This window comes from Dryobates pubescens, chromosome 13 (genome assembly GCF_014839835.1).
Source record: "Dryobates pubescens isolate bDryPub1 chromosome 13, bDryPub1.pri, whole genome shotgun sequence".
Lineage (NCBI taxonomy): Eukaryota > Metazoa > Chordata > Aves > Piciformes > Picidae > Dryobates > Dryobates pubescens.
In genome coordinates, this window is record NC_071624.1 from 21,786,054 (window position 1) to 21,801,391 (window position 15,338).

Below are 15,338 nucleotides of genomic sequence, written 5' to 3' on the forward strand. Positions count from 1 at the left end.
CAGCCCAGAGAGAACCCAGCCAGAGCACCCAGCCCAGAGAGCACCCAGCCCAGAGAGCACCCAGCCCACAGAGAACCCAGCCAGAGCACCCAGCCCAGAGAGCACCCAGCCCAGAGAGCACCCAGCCCAGAGAGAACCCAGCCCAGAGAGAACCCAGCCAGAGCACCCAGCCCAGAGAGCACCCAGCCCACAGAGAACCCAGCCAGAGCACCCAGCCCAGAGAGCACCCAGCCCACAGAGAACCCAGCCAGAGCACCCAGCCCAGAGAGCACCCAGCCCAGAGAGCACACAGCCCAGAGAGAACCCAGCCAGAGCACCCAGCCCAGAGAGCACCCAGCCAGAGCACCCAGCCCAGAGAGCACCCAGCCCAGAGAGAACCCAGCCAGAGCACCCAGCCCAGAGAGCACCCAGCCAGAGCACCCAGCCCAGAGAGCACCCAGCCAGGAGAGCACCCAGCCTGGAGAGCACCCAGCCTGGAGAGCACCCAGCCAGAGCACCCAGCCCAGAGAGCACCCAGCCCAGAGAGCACCCAGCCAGAGCACCCAGCCAGGAGCAGTGCTTCCTGGCCCTGCTTTCTGCCAGCACCTGGGGGCAGGTTCCTTGAGAAGAGATCTTACATGAGAGCAGCTTCCTCCTGAGCTCCATGTGGGTCAAGCTTTGGAGCCAGCTGGGATCTGCTCTGTGCTGCAGGCGTCAGCCTGGGGAGGCCTTGGCCCTGCACTCTCTGGGTGCTTCTCAGCTGCCCACAGCCAGGACTTGGCCTCCCAAAGCCTTCCTGTGGGCCACCTTCTGCCAGAGCCAACCCTCTCAGCATGGCTCAGCAGCATCCCTCAGCCCTGCTGTGTGACTCAGTCCTGTGCTCTCCTGCCAGGCTGGGACCTCTTCCCATGGTCAGCACGGAATAAACCACCACAGGAAACGCTCCTGGGCTGTCCCTGTGCTCCATGCTGGGCCAGCCTTGGGGCAGCAGTGGCTGTGACAGGGGATGGGGGAGGCAGGGAGGCTGTGGGGGGCAGGATGGGGCCATGCTCTGTGCTCTGCTCCCCTCGGGGCTCTCCAGAGGGGCAGCTGCAGCAGGACACACACGAGGGGGCTGTCTGTGGGGCCTGCAGTGGTGATGAACCTCTGGTCTGTCCCCTGATCCTTCACAGCAGGGCAGCACTGCTCCATGAGGGGCTGCAGCATCTCCAGAGAAGGGCAATGGAGGTGGGGAAGGGTCTGGAGAGCAGGGCTGGGGAGGAGCAGCTGAGGGAGCTGGGGGTGTTGAGCCTGGAGGAGAGGAGGCTGAGGGAGACCTCCTTGCTCTCTGCAGCTCCCTGAGAGGAGGCTGGAGCCAGGGGGGGGGGTTGGGCTCTGCTCATTAGGTACAATCAGAATCACAGAATCCCAGGCTGGGTTGGGTGGGGAGGGACCCCTCAAGGCTACCCAGTCCAACCCCCTGCAGTCAGATCCCCAACCCCAGCAGGCTGCTCCCAGCCCCACACAACCTGCCCTGCACTGCTGCCAGCCATGGGGCAGCTCTCTGGGCAGCCTGGGCCAGGCTCTCCCCACCCTCAGCATTTCTCCTCCTCTCCACTCTCAAGCTCCCTCTTGCACTTCAAACCATCTCCCCTTGGCCTGGCCCAGCAGGCCCTGCTCAGAAGTCTGTGCCCAGCTCTCTGATCTCCCCTTGAGGCACTGCAAGGCCACCAGAAGCTCTCCCTGGAGCCTTCTCCTCTCCAGGCTGCCCAAGGCCAACTCTCTCAGCCTGGCTCCCAGCAGAGGGCTTCCAGCCCTGCCAGCACTGCTGTGGCCTCCTGCTCCCCTCTCCAGCAGGTCCCTGCCCTCACAAAGCCCTTTGCCAAAAAAGCACCAGGCCAAGAAGAAATGACCTCAGGCTGCCCCAGGGGAGGTTTAGGTTGGGCATGAGGAACAATTTCTTCCCCATAGGGTTGTCAAGGCCTGGCAGGACCAGGACACAGTCTCAGGCTGTGCCAGAGGAGGTTCAGTCTGGGTGTGAGGAAGAAATTCTTCCCAGCAAGAGAGATTGGCCCTTGGGATGTGCTGCCCAGGGAGGTGGTGGAGTCCCCATCCCTGGAGGTGTTTAGGAAGAGCCTGGATGAGACCCTCGGTGCCATGGTTGAGTTGATCAGATGGTGCTGGGTGAGAGGTTGATGATCTCCAAGGTCTTTCCCAACCTGCTTAATTCTGTGCTCTGTGCTGGAGTCTCCATGCCTGGAGGGGCTTCAGAGCTGTGCAGATGTGGTGCTGAGGGCCAGGGCTGAGTGGAGCCCTGGCAGGGCTGGGTTCCAGGATGGGTTTAGTGCTGGGTTCAGTGCTGGGTTCAATGCTGGGTTCCGGGCTGGGTTTAGTGCTGGGTTCAGCGCTGGGTTCCGGGCTGGGTTTAGTTCCGCTTATAGTGCTGGGTTCAGGACTGGGTTTAGTGCTGGGTTCAATGCTGGGTTCAATGCTGGGTTCAGGGCTGGGTTTAGTGCTGGGTTCAATGCTGGGTTCAGTGCTGGGTTCAGGGCTGGGTTTAGTGCTGGGTTCAGGGCTGGGTTTAGTGCTGGGTTCAGCGCTGGGTTCAATGCTGGGTTCAGGGCTGGGTTTAGTGCTGGGTTCAATGCTGGGTTCAGGGCTGGGTTTAGTGCTGGGTTCAATGCTGGGTTCAGGGCTGGGTTTAGTGCTGGGTTCAACGCTGGGTTCAATGCTGGGTTCAGTGCTGGGTTCAGCACTGGGTTCAGGGCTGGGTTCAGGGCTGGGTTCAGTGCTGGGTTCAGGGCTGGGTTCAGTGCTGGGTTCAGGGCTGGGTTCAGGGCTGGGTTCAGGGCTGGGTTCAGCACTGGGTTCAGGGCTGGGTTTAGTGCTGGGTTCAGGGCTGGGTTCAGGGCTGGGTTCAGGGCTGGGTTCCGGGCTGGGTTCCGGGCTGGGTTCAGCGCTGGGTTCAGGGCTGGGTTTAGTGCTGGGTTCAGGGCTGGGTTCAGTGCTGGGTTCAGGGCTGGGTTCAGGGCTGGGTTTAGTGCTGGGTTCAGGGCTGGGTTCAGGGCTGGGTTCCGGGCTGGGTTCAGGGCTGGGTTCAGTGCTGGGTTTAGTGCTGGGTTTAGTGCTGGGTTCAGCGCTGGGTTCCGGGCTGGGTTTAGTGCTGGGTTCAGGGCTGGGTTCAGCGCTGGGTTCAGGGCTGGGTTCAGCGCTGGGTTCCGGGCTGGGTTTAGTGCTGCGTTCAGCGCTGGGTTCCGGGCTGGGTTTAGTGCTGGGTTCGGTGCTGGGTTCAGCGCTGGGTTCCGGGCTGGGCTCGGCGCTCTCCAAGGTCTCCCGGGCCCTCCGCGGCTCTCTCCTTTGGGGCTTTCCCGTTTCGCAACCGGCTGGGCGCACCCCGGCCCCGCCAGCCCCAGCCCTGCCGTGGGTGGTTCCGGGCCGAGCCCCGCCCGGTGCCCGGGGAGCCCCCAGCGGCCGCCCCGCCCCGCCCCGTCCCGCTCCGCTCCGCCGCCGCCGCGCGGGGCCCGGAGCGCCCCGCCCCCGCCGGGCCGTGCCGGAAGCGGGCGGGAGGCGGCGGCCGCCCCTCGCCGCCAGCCGGTCCGGGCCGTCCCCGCCGCCATCGCCGCCATGGCCGGCGGCAGCTCCGCCGCCGAGTGCCTGCGGGAGTGGGAGGAGCTGCAGGACGGCTTCCAGCGCATCCAGGTACCGGGGAGCCGCCGGCCGCTAACGTCCGCCGGGCGGCGGCTGACCGCGGCCCCCGCCGCCGCGCCTGGCTGTCCCCGGCCGGAGCCCGGCGCTCTGCCCGCTGCGCCCCGGGCACGGCTCACGGCAGAGGCTGCCGGGGCAGCGCCGGGCGCCGCCGGGGAGCTGCGCCTGGGCGCGGGGCTCGGCGGGGCCCTCCGGGGCTGGCTCAGCCCGTAGCCGGCCTGCCGCCGGCTTGCCCGTGGCGGCGGAGGTGACACGGAGGTGTCACCTCGGGCAGAGGGTGCCTGGCACGGCCCGGCCTGGCACAGGGTCCGCAGATGCTTCTTTGCCCTCCTTTATCGCTCCTCTCAGCCCAGTGCCAGGCAGCTCTAAGCCAGCCTGGCAGCGCGGGCAGCCGGGAACTGGGGTGCCCTGCCCTGGCCACCTGCCCCTCTGCACCCTGGGCACCCTTGCCCCGGTGCCCTGGCACCCACTGGGGGCTCAGTGCTGGGGAGGTGGCTGGTGCTGGAGGAGCTTCCACTCGCTCTGTGTAATCCCCAGAGCGGGGAAGGAGTGGGCAGGGTTCAGCTCACGGCGGGGTCAGCCCGGGGGGAGGTTGGCCAAGCCTCTGCAGCTGCGGCTGGGATCTGCCTGCAGCAGTTCCCTTTCCCCCTCCGTGCCCCCGGGAGCAGGGCAGCGCCGGGGGTGTTGCAGCCACATCGCAGCTGTGCCCGGATCTGGGGCAAGGGAGGCTTTGAGAAACCTCCTCTTGCTCCACAGCCCTGGGGGGACGTGTGGGGTGGCCTGCCCTGAACCCTGTGGGCAGCCACACGCTGCCATCCCTGCCCTTTGCCTCTCGCCCAGGCTGGCACCCAGCTGCTGCTCAGGCCCTGGCATGACTCCAGGGCTCACCCAGGGAATCACCTGGAGAGTGCAGGGCCACAAATCCCTGCCAGGGCAGCCAGGGCACTCCGGGCCCCTTTCCTGCCCTGCAGCTGCCTGGCACCGGGGGCAGAAGCTGTCTCCCTCCTCTGCATCTGGGTTTCACCTTTCTCCTTGGGGAGCAGCTGAGAGCTGCTGATAAAGAGCTTGATAAGGGTTGAGGAGGCTCTGGCTCACCTGCACCATGGCCTGGGCCAAGGGTTGCTGCAAGCAGCCTCCCCGGGGAGGAGGCCCTGGGGCTGCCCCTGGCTGAGCTGAGGCTGCACAAGCAAGAGGCACCCCAGAGGCTCTCTTGCCCGTCCTCATGGCACAAGAGTGGCATCTCCCCTTGCCCAGCTGGGGCACTGCTGCAGGCTCAGCCTCTGCAGCCAGCTCCCTGGGGGGCTCAGGATGGAGCCCCAGAGCCACCAGGGGCAGGTGCTGCAGGCAGAGAGAGCTTCGCCTGTCCCAGCAGTCAGAGCCGCTGCTCCTGCATGGCCTTGGCCCTCAGCTGTAGCCCTGGCCCCAGCAACAGCTTTTCCTCAGTGTTTGCCATCTGCTCTGCCCCAGCCAGGCCACATCTGGAGTGCTGGGTCCAGTTCTGGGCTCCCCAGTTCAGAGAGACAGAGAACTGCTGGAGAGAGCCCAGGGGAGGCTGCAGAGCTGCTGAGGGGCCTGGAGCAGCTCTGGGAGCAGCAGAGGCTGAGAGCCCTGGGGCTGAGAGCCTGCAGAAGAGCAGCCCCAGAGGGCAGCTGAGCAATGCTCAGCAAGAGCTCAAGGAGCTGTGGGGGGCAAGAGGCTGGGGCCAGACTCTGCTGAGTGGTGCCCAGGGCCAGGCCAAGGGGCAGCAAGGGGCACAGAGTGGAGCCCAGGAGGTTGGATGTGAAGAGGAGGAGAAAGTTGTTTGATGTGAGGGTGCTGGAGGCCTGGAGCAGGCTGCCCAGAGAGGTTATGGAGTGTCCTGGTGTGGAGAGCTTCCAACCCCCCCTGGGCATTGTGGTGCTGGGCAAGCTGCTGTGGGTGCCCTGCTGGAGCAGGGGGTTGGACTGGATGATCCCCAGAGCTCCCTTCCAGCCTCTCCCTGCTGGGTCCTGAGGCCCTCTGCCATGGTCAGTGGTTCCCAACCCCAGGAGCATCCCTGGCCTGGGGCCATGTGGACTTTCAGAGCCTGCAGCTGGAGGGGGCTGAGGCAGGAGGCAGCTGTGAGGGCAGGCCCCGGGGCTGCATCCCCCCAGCTGCTTCTCCCCTGCTGGAAGCAGGGCAGCTGCAGCCAGTGGCCTGCTGCAGCCAGCTGTGGCCTGCTGCAGCCAGCTGCTGTCCTGCCTGGCTGCTGGGCAGGTGCAGTCAGGGACAGGGCTGGGTGGGCAGCTGGGGCCAGGCTGGTCTCTGCTCCCCAGGACAATCACAAGCTCTACAAGCAGAAGCTGGAGGAGTTAACCAAGCTCCAGGATGGGATCTCCAGCTCCATTGCACGGCAGAAGAAGAGGCTGAAGGAGCTGTCCTTGTCCCTCCACAAGTGAGTGACAGCCTGCAGGGGCTGGGGACAGGGCAGGGTGGTGGAGCTCACCTCAGGGCTCTGTCTCTAACACAAACCTTGTGACTGGTGCCAAAGTGGAGGTCTGCACTGCCCCAGCTTCCCTCTCCTCTGCCCTGCCCTGTGCCCTGCTCAGGGCCCTGCAGGTCACTTGTGCCCCTCCTGCACAGAGCTCCCTTTGTCCTTCCTCAGTGCTGAGCAGCCTCATCCCTCCTCACCTCCCCTCACTGCCAGCCTGGCCCAGCAGGTGGGGTCCTGGCCTGGCCTCCAGTCCCAGCCCTTGGGGTGCCCTTGCCCACGCCCGGGGTGCCAGCAGGGGCTGGCTGTGCGACAGGCCCCTGCCGATGCCAGCGCCTCCTTGTCCCCTCCAGGTGCAAAGGGCAGGGGAGCCCTGAGCAGGAGGAGTCCCTCAGGGAGACCCAGAGCCTGATCAAGGAGAGGCAGAACGTGTTCTTTGAGATGGAGGCCTACCTGCCAAAGAAGAATGGGTAAGGGGCACCTGGCTGCCAGCTGCAGCCCCCCGCCGTGTCCCCGGGCCTGTAGCCTGCCCTCACCCTGGCACAGAGGGACGCCTGGGCGGGAGCCAGGCCGAGCCTCTGCTGCCCTGCTTCCCCTCTCTGCCTGCTGCTGTCCTTCTGCTGCCCTGCCAGGGTGGCTGTGCCTGGCAGGGAGCCCTGCAGAGCCCCCCCGCTGCCCGCGGGGCCGGCGGGCAGCGCTCCTGTCCCTGCCCTCTGGAGCAGGTGCCAGCGGTGCCAGTCACACTGCCCGCCAGCCCGGGCTGGGAAGCAGCTGGGGGCTCCTTCCCAGCCTTGGCAGGGGCAGGAGAAGGGCACAGCTGTGCCCAGCCCCTGTGCCAGCTGCCCGCCAGGCCCTGACTGCTGTGCTCTCTCTGCAGGCTGTACCTGAGTCTGGTGCTGGGGAACGTGAACGTCACCCTGCTCAGCCAGCAGGCCAAGTATGGCCTCCCCCTGCCTCCCCCTGCATCCCCCTGCCCTCTCCCCTGCCTCCCCCTTGAGTCTGGTGCTGGGGAACGTGAACGTCACCCTGCTCAGCCAGCAGGCCAAGTATGGCCTCCCCCTGCCTCCCCCTGCCCTCCCCCTGCCCTCCCCCTGCCTCCCCCCTGAGTCTGGTGCTGGGGAACGTGAACGTCACCCTGCTCAGCCAGCAGGCCAAGTATGGCCTCCCCCTGCCCTCCCCCACCCCACCCCCAGCCTCCCCCTGCCTTCCCCTTCCTCCTGCCCCCCTCTCCTCCCCCCCCCCATCTCCCCTGCCCTCCCTCTGCCTCCCTCCTGCCCCCCTCTTGCCACTCCCAGCCACCCCCTGCCTCCCCCTGCTCCCCCCCAGCAGCTGCCCCAGGGCTGCTGCCAGCTTCCTGCCACAGGTTCCCTTCCCAGGGTGTCCCTTCCTGGTCCCAGGTCCAGCCCAGACCTCCACCTTGCCCCCTGCCCCCGGGCTGGGCTGCACCCTGAGCAGCTGCAGGGGCTGCCTGTGCAGGCTCCCCCTGGGGCAGGGCCTTCAGCAGCTGCAGGCTTACAGCCCCTGGCAGTCTCTCCTCTGGGCTGGCTGTGGCCCACGAGGGCTCCTCCGTGCCCATGCAGAACTTCCCCCCTCAGCTCCTGCCTTGGGAGGGCTGAGCAGGCTCCATGCTGCCCAGGCTGGCATGGGCTGGAGTCCCTTGAAGCTGTCACCCCTGGGTGGCAGCAGCCTGGTGCTGGCCCCTCAGAAACACTCAGGGCTGCAAGTTTTTCTTGGCCATGGAAGCCCAGACTGCTTCCAGAGGGAAGGGAGCTGCAAAGCTCACCCAGTCCAACCCCCCCTGCAGCCCCCAGGGACATCCCCACCCCCAGCAGGCTGCTCCCAGCCCCACACATCCTGCCCTGCACTGCTGCCAGCCATGGGGCAGCTCTCTGGGCAGCCTGGGCCAGGCTCTCCCCACCCTCAGCACCAAACATTTCTCCTCCTCTCCACTCTCAAGCTCCCTCTTGCACTTCAAACCATCCCCCCTTGGCCTGGCCCAGCAGGCCCTGCTCAGAAGTCTGTCCCCAGCTCTCTGATCTCCCCTTGAGGCACTGCAAGGCCACCAGAAGCTCTCCCTGGAGCCTTCTCTGCAGGCTGCCCAAGCCCAGCTCTCACAGCCTTGCCCCAGAGGCTCCCAGTGCCACTGGTGTGCAGCTGGGTGGGACAGGACAGCCCCCAGCAGCCTCCTTGCTGCAGGGCTGTCCCTGTGCCCCCCTGCAGGTTTGCATACAAGGATGAGTATGAGAAGTTCAAGCTCTACCTCACCATCATCTTACTTATTGTCTCCTTCTCCTGTCGGTTCCTCTTCAACTCCAGGTGAGTCTGGCTTGGGGACCAGGCAGGGATCTCCCCCCAGGCTTCCTGTGTCCTGCTTTGCCCATGCTGGAAGCTGCTGAGCTGGGCAGGAGCTGCTGGCACACGGTGTGGGCACTGCCCTGGGGGCGAGGGAGGCTTCTGTGGCTGCCGGCCGTGGCCTGGGGGGGTGCTGGGGGAGCCAGGCTGCTGTGTGGCCATCCTGCAGCAGTGGCTCCCTTGGTGCCTGTGCCCTCAGCACAGGGGCAGTGGCTGTGCTGCCACCCTCACAGCTGCCTCTGCCTGCCCCCAGGGTGACAGATGCTGTCTTCAACTTCCTGCTGGTGTGGTACTACTGCACCCTCACCATCCGGGAGAGCATCCTCATCAACAACGGCTCCAAGTGAGCCCTGGGCACAGGCAGGGGGGCACAGTGCCCAGGGCCTGCCCTGGCACCACCCCACAGCTCCCCAGGGCAGCAGCTCCCTCCCCCTCAAAGCCTGGCACTGAGCTGCAGCACGGGGCAGGAGCAAACTCTGCAGGGGTGGAGAGGGAGGGGGGAAAGGGAGGGGGGGAAAGGGAGGGGGGAAAGGGAGGGGGGAAAGGGAAGGTGAAGAGGGGAAGTGGAGAGGGAGGGTGGAAAGGGAAGGTGGAGAGGGAGGGTGGAAAGGGAAGGTGGAGAGGGAGGATGGAAAGGGAAGGTGGAGAGGGAGGGTGGTGAGAGGAAGGTGAAGTGGGGAGGGGTAGGGTGGAGAAGGAGGATGGAAAGGGGAAGGTGGGGAGGGAGGGTGGGGAGGAAGGGTGGAGAGGCAAAGTGGAGGGGGAGGGTGGGGAGGGGAGGTGGAGGGGGAGGGTGGGGAGGTGGGGAGGGTGGGGAGGGGAGGTGGGGAGGGGAGGGGGAGGGTGTAGCAGCAGCTGGGAGAGCCCCAGCCCCTGGCCAGAGCTGCTGGCTCCCGCTCCAGGCTCAGCAGGTTCCTGCCCAGCCCTGCTCCTCCCCTTGCCTGGGGGCTGGCGGGGACTGGTGCTGGGCTCTGCCCTGCTGCTGCCTCCCTGGGCCTGGGCCCAGGCTGAGGAGGCTGTGTGTCTGCCCTGCAGGATCAAGGGCTGGTGGGTGTTCCATCACTACGTCTCCACCTTCCTCTCCGGGGTCCTGCTGACCTGGTGAGTCTGCAGCTCTGCCTCCTGGGCTGCAGGGCCCCCGGGGCTGGGGCCAGCTCGGGCTGAGAGGCCCTCACTGCCCTGCTCCATGGCCATGGTCCTGCTCTGGGGACGCTGGGGGCTCCACACCTTCCTCTCCAGCCCAGCAGGCAGGGTCCCTGGGCTGGGCAGGCTGAGAGGGGAACCCTGTGAATGCCTCCAGGTGCCTGCAGGGTGGCTGCCAGGAGGATGCAACCAGGCTCCTGCCAGGGGGAGGGTGAGGGGCAGGGGACACAAACTCAGTCCCAGGAAGTTCCACCTCAACAGGAGGAAAAGCTTCTTCCCTGTGAGGCTGCTGGAGGCCTGGAGCAGGCTGCCCAGAGGGGCTGTGGAGTCTCCTGGTGTGGAGAGCTTCCAACCCTGCCTGGACACCTTCCTGTGGGACCTGCCCTCAGGGCTCCTGCTCTGCAGGGGGGATGGACTGGAGGGGCTCTGGAGGTCCCCTCCAAGCCCTGGCAGTCTGTCAACCACCACCTCCTGCCTTGCAGTTCTGGACCAGCTCAGCCCTCTGCCTGGGGGCAGCTGGGGTGGGGCAGTGGTGCCCAGGGGGGCAGGCAGGGCTGGCTGCCAGCCCCACACCCCCCCAGCCAGCTGCCTCTCTCCCCAGGCCGGATGGACTGATGTACCAGATGTTCAGGAACCAGTTCCTCTCCTTCTCCATGTACCAGAGTGAGTGCTGCTGGGGCCATGGCTGCGTGGAGGTCCCTGTGGCTCTGGGACACCTGCAGAGCCTTCTGCAGCTGCTCACAGCTCTCCTGGGCTTCCCCTTGGCCTCTGCCCTGGCCCTGGGATGGGCTTCCTGTGCACTCACCTCAGAGCTGATGCTGGGGCAGGGGATGGTGCCTGGGCAGGAGGAGATACCAAGGGCAAGGTCCTGCTGCTGGCTCAGGGCAATCCCCAGCACAAATCCAGGCTGGGTGAGGAGTGGCTCCAGAGCAGCCTGCAGGAGAAGGCCTTGGGGGGGGTCAGGTGGTGACAAACTCCCCAGGAGCCAGCAGTGGTCCCTGGCAGCCCAGAGCCAGCTGAGTGCTGAGCTGCAGGGAGAGAGCAGCACAGGGAGGGGATTCTGCCCCTCTGCTCTGCTCTGCTCAGCCCCCACCTGCAGCACTGCAGCACAAGAAGGACCTGGAGCTGCTGGAGAGGCTCCAGAGGAGGCCACAGAGATGCTCAGAGGGCTGCAGAACCTCCCCTGTGGGGCCAGGCTGGGAGAGTTGGTGCTGTTGAACCTGGAGAAGGCTCCAGGGAGACCTCAGAGCAACCTTCCAGTAGCTGAAAGGCTCCAGGAGAGCTGGGGAGGGACTTTGGCCAAGGGCTGGGAGTGCCAGGGTGAGGAACTGGGAGAGGGGAGACTGAGAGTGGAGATGAGGAAGAGATTGTTGAGAGTGAGGCCTTCTGGGGCTGAACATCTGCAGGGAGGAGGACATCCACAAGCTCCCTGGGCAACCTGAGGTTGCCCAGGGAGCTTGTGGATGTCCTCCCCCCTGCAAGTGTTCAGGGCCAGGCTGGCTGAGGCCCTGAGCAAGCTGTGCTGGTGGGAGCTGTCCCTGCCCATGGCAGGGGAGGGGGTTGGTTTGGAACTGGCTGATGTTGAAGGTCCCTTCCAGGGCAGGCCAGGGGGGGGTGAGCTGCTGCTGGTGGTGAGCAGAGCCCTGTCCCTGCAGGCTTGGTGCAGTTCCTGCAGTACTACTACCAGAGCGGCTGTCTGTACCGGCTGCGGGCGCTGGGCGAGAGGCACAACATGGACCTGACCGTGGGTAAGCCTCTGCCTGCCCCCAGGGCCTGCTGCCAGCCCCCCTGCAGGCTGCTGCCTGCCCCCCCTGGCAGCTCTCACAGCACTTGGTGCTCTGAGGGGGGCTCTGGCTGCGGTTTGTGGGTGGCAGCTGCAAAGGCAGAGCCCCCAGGAGCAGCTGGCAGGGCAGCGGCAGCCTTTAGGCTGAATGGCCTCCACCTGCTCCCCTGGGGGCTTCCCCACCCCCAGCCCCCAGCTGGCTCCCTTGGGCTGCAGGGTAGCCATGGAGGTGGCTCCTGGCACCTGAGCTTCCTGCAGGGAGCTCCTGCAGCTGGGACATCTCCCCAGGGACCTGTGGGCTGCCACCTCGCCAGCCCCTCTGACACTGAGCGCTGGGGGGCAGTGGCTATGGGGGAGGGCAGCTCCACCAGAGCTTCATCCAGAGGCCTCGGCCAGGAGAGCCCCAGGGGGTGCCTGCCCCAGCCAGGGGAGCCCTGGGGGTGTGCCTGCCCCGGCCAGGGGAGCCCTGGGGGTGTGCCTGCCCCAGCCAGGGGAGCCCTGGGGGTGTGCCTGCCCCGGCCAGGGGAGCCCTGGGGGTGTGCCTGCCCCGGCCAGGGGAGCCCTGGGGGTGTGCCTGCCCCGGCCAGGGGAGCCCTGGGGGTGTGCCTGCCCCGGCCAGGGGAGCCCTGGGGGGGAATCCCTGCCCCGGCCAGGGGAGCCCTGGGGGTGTGCCTGCCCCAGCCAGGGGAGCCCTGGGGGTGTGCCTGCCCCGGCCAGGGGAGCCCTGGGGGGTGCCTGCCCCAGCCAGGGGAGCCCTGGGGGGGAATCCCTGCCCCAGCCAGGGGAGCCCTGGGGGGATGCCTGCCCCGGCCAGGGGAGCCCTGGGGGGGAATCCCTGCCCCAGCCAGGGGAGCCCTGGGGGGGTGCCTGCCCCGGCCAGGGGAGCCCTGGGGGTCCCTGCCCAGCCCCTGTGCCCCCAGCAGGGCTGTGTTAGCCAGGCCAGGACTTGGCCAGGCACAGGGTGGCCACTGACCCTCCCTCCACAGCCTCAGGGGCTGGCCCCAGGCAGCACTTCTGGGGGGCTCACGCAGACCTTCCTGCCTTGCAGAGGGCTTCCAGTCCTGGATGTGGAGAGGCCTGACCTTCCTGCTGCCCTTCCTCTTCTTTGGGCACGTGAGTGTGCGCCGAGCCCGGGGGCAGCGGCCGGGGGCAGCGGCAGGCAGCCAGGGCAGCACCCAGGCTGCTGTGGCCAGCTGGCAGATGCCAGGGGCAGGGAATGTGGTGAGCAGCGCTGGGCTGCTGCCTCCCCTCCACCTGCCTCCCCCACAGCTTGCTGGGGAAGCCCTAGGGGTGCTGCTGGGGTTCTGCCAAGGGCTCAGGTGAGAGGTTGGCACCCAGAGCCCTGCCAGGGCTGCAGCTCCCCGCAGCCTCGGGCAGCTCAGCGAGGCCAGGGCCAGCAGCAGCAGGCTGGGCTGAGGCATCCTCCTGGCTGCTGGCCTCCAGCAGGGGGCAAGGAGGGGGAGATGTCCCCACCGGGGTCCCTCTGCCCCCATGCCTGTGGGGGGTTCCACTGCACCCTGGCCTCACAGGGGCTCTGCAGGGGGTTTGGGGCTGGGGGGGCAGCTGGCTGAGCCCCAGCCCTGGAGGCCATCCCCTCCCCCTCCCCTTCCCTCTCTCCTGCAGTTCTGGCAGCTCTACAATGCCCTCACCCTCTTCAACATGCTGCAGCACCCCGAGTGCAAGGAGTGGCAGGTAAGGGCTGGGGGGGCCCAGGCAGCTGCCCCGGGGGGAGGGGGCTGCCCCCCAGCCAGCTCCCTCCTTCTGACTGCTGCCTGTGTGGCTCCCCCAGGTCCTGATGTGTGGCCTCTCCTTCCTCATCCTCTTCCTGGGGAACTTCTTCACCACGCTGCGTGTGGTGCACCAGAAGCTCCAGGACAAGAAGGACTCCAAGCAGAGCTGAAGGGGGCAGGCTGGGGCCCAGGACTTGCTCTGCCCCGGCTCCACCTCCTGGCCCCTCGGTGCCGTCCGGACTCCGCCGCCCCGGGGCCGGGCCGGCGCACAAATAGAGCTGTTGGCAGTGCTGATGGTGCTGGAGCCGTGCCTGAGTCACTCACCTGCGGTCAGGAGCGCCCTGCGGCCCCCCCGGCCCCTCTGCCCCCCTCCTGCAGCAGAGCAGGGGGCAGCTGCTCCCCTTCCTGCAGCCCTCTGCTGGGATGGGTTCCTCACACAGCTCCTGGGGAGGTCAAGGCTCTCCCCAGCCCTGCAGCCAGGGTGGTGAAGGCAGAGAGAGGCCCTCAGAACCCCTGGGCTGTGAGCAGCGGCTTCCCTGGCTGCCCCCCAGCCCCCCCTGGGCAGCTGCAGGCTGTGCTGCCTCTCAGCTCGGCTCCTGCTCAGCCTTCGAGGCACAGGGGCTGAGGAGCTGTGGCACAGAGGGGCAGGAGCAGCAGGAGCCCGAGCTGGGCTTCCCCCTGGGGCTGCACAGGGCCTGGGCTTGCACCTCTGGACACAAAGGGGAGTGCTGCCTCGGGCCCGGGGTGCTGCCAGAGCCTGCTCTGCTCTCTGGTTTGGCTCAGCTGGCAGTGCCAGGGAGGGGCAAGAGCCCTCTCAGTGCCTCACAGCAGGGCAGGGGGGGAAAGGCAGAGCTGTGAGCTCCCTCCCTTGGCGCCCCCTGGCAAGCACAGCCCCCTGGCAAGCACAGCCCCCTGGCACAGGCTGTGGCCAGAGCTTGGGCCAGCAGTGAGGCAAGCAGAGCCCAGCAGCCCCCAGTGTGCCTGCAGAGCAGGGCAGCAGCAGCTCTCTACCACCACCAGGAACTCTCTCCCAGGAGGAAAGAGAGCCCTGGGGCTGCTGAGCTGTGAGAGGAGGCTGAGGGGGAACCTCAGCATGGTAAGCAGCTGAGGGAGGGTGCCAAGAGGAAGGGGCCAGGCTCTTTTGGGTGGTGCCAGTCATGGGACAGGGAACAAGGGGCACAAGCTGGCACCCAGGAGGTTCCACCTCAACGTCTGAGGATAAACTTCTTTGTTGTGAGGGTGCTGGAGGCCTGGAGCAGGCTGCCCAGAGAGGTTGTGGAGTGTCCTGCTCTGGAGACCGCTGCAAAGGCCTCTGGAGGGTGCCTGGGTGAGCTGCCCTGGGTGCCCCTGCTCTGGCAGGGGGGTTGGACTCATTCTGTGCTTCTGTGCCCCAGGCCAGAGCCATCTCTCCCCTGCTGCCCTGGCAGGGCTCAGCCCAGGGCCAGGGCTGCCTGCCAGGCAGCAGCCAGGGCAGGAAGGAGGGCACAGCAGAGCCACTTTCTGTACTCCAAGGGCAAAGTGTATTTAAATAATTTACAGTCGGGGGGAGGCTGCAGGGGGCTGAGCTCCCCCCCAGGACTGGATCACAAAGAGGCTGAAATAAAAACAGTATTTAAAAAAACACAGAGCAGAGAGTGTGGGCAGGGGCTGGGCACAGGGGCTGCCAGCTGCAAGCACCCCCAGGGAGGGGGCAGGGCCCCCCCCCAGCACAGGGCTCTTCTGGAGGGCAGAGAGGCCCTGCAGCAGAGGTGGGCAGGGGGGACAGGAGGGGGGGGAGGGCTGTGGGGTGCTGGTGGCACAAGGCAGCTCTGTGCCCCTTAGCCAAAGGGCACACAGGGTGTGAGGGAGGCCAGGGCAGCCCCCACCATGCCCTCACTCCAAACCCACAGTGCTGGGGGGCTGCTGGCTCCTCCCCTCCCTGGCTGGCCCCAGGCCAGGGTGGGCTCCAGCCCGGGGGCTAAGGCACAGCCTTGTGTGCAGGGAGAGACCCCAGGGCTGCCCCTGGCACCACCCAGCACACAGCAGCTCTGGCCCTGGCCTCAAGGCAAATGCTGGTGCCAAGGAGGGGCTCCCTGGGGTGCCAGGAGGGGCTCCCTGGGGTGCCAGAGGCACCAACGCTCCCGGCCCCTACCCCCCTGCCCCTCTCAGGCCCTTGCACAGCTGAGGGTCCAGAGGCCGCCCGGGGCTGCGGCGGCCCAGGGGGGGTGGGGAGCGAGGC

At 67.0% G+C, this 15,338-nt stretch overlaps 1 protein-coding gene across 1 annotated transcript; it reads left to right on the forward strand.

Annotated features, from left to right (window-relative positions):
• The first annotated feature begins 3,502 nt into the window (after window positions 1-3,502).
• TMEM120A (transmembrane protein 120A) lies at window positions 3,503-13,318 on the forward strand. The gene is made up of 12 exons (XM_054166487.1): window positions 3,503-3,657; window positions 5,958-6,076; window positions 6,466-6,582; window positions 6,990-7,049; window positions 8,333-8,428; window positions 8,718-8,807; window positions 9,500-9,565; window positions 10,209-10,270; window positions 11,263-11,355; window positions 12,439-12,503; window positions 13,014-13,082; window positions 13,180-13,318. Exons 1-12 carry the CDS (start codon window positions 3,583-3,585, stop codon window positions 13,288-13,290), a joined length of 1,023 nt encoding a protein of 340 aa, XP_054022462.1. The 5' UTR covers window positions 3,503-3,582; the 3' UTR covers window positions 13,291-13,318.
• The last annotated feature ends 2,020 nt before the right edge of the window (window positions 13,319-15,338 follow it).

Bases quoted from the DNA above. Each gene is read 5' to 3' on its own strand.
- TMEM120A (XM_054166487.1), top strand. From the start codon at position 3,583: ATGGCCGGCGGCAGCTCCGCCGCCGAGTGCCTGCGGGAGTGGGAGGAG. The intron at 8,429-8,717 runs GTGAGTCTGGCT...GCCTGCCCCCAG, and splicing joins CGGTTCCTCTTCAACTCCAG to GGTGACAGATGCTGTCTTCA. The intron at 10,271-11,262 runs GTGAGTGCTGCT...CTGTCCCTGCAG, and splicing joins CTCCTTCTCCATGTACCAGA to GCTTGGTGCAGTTCCTGCAG.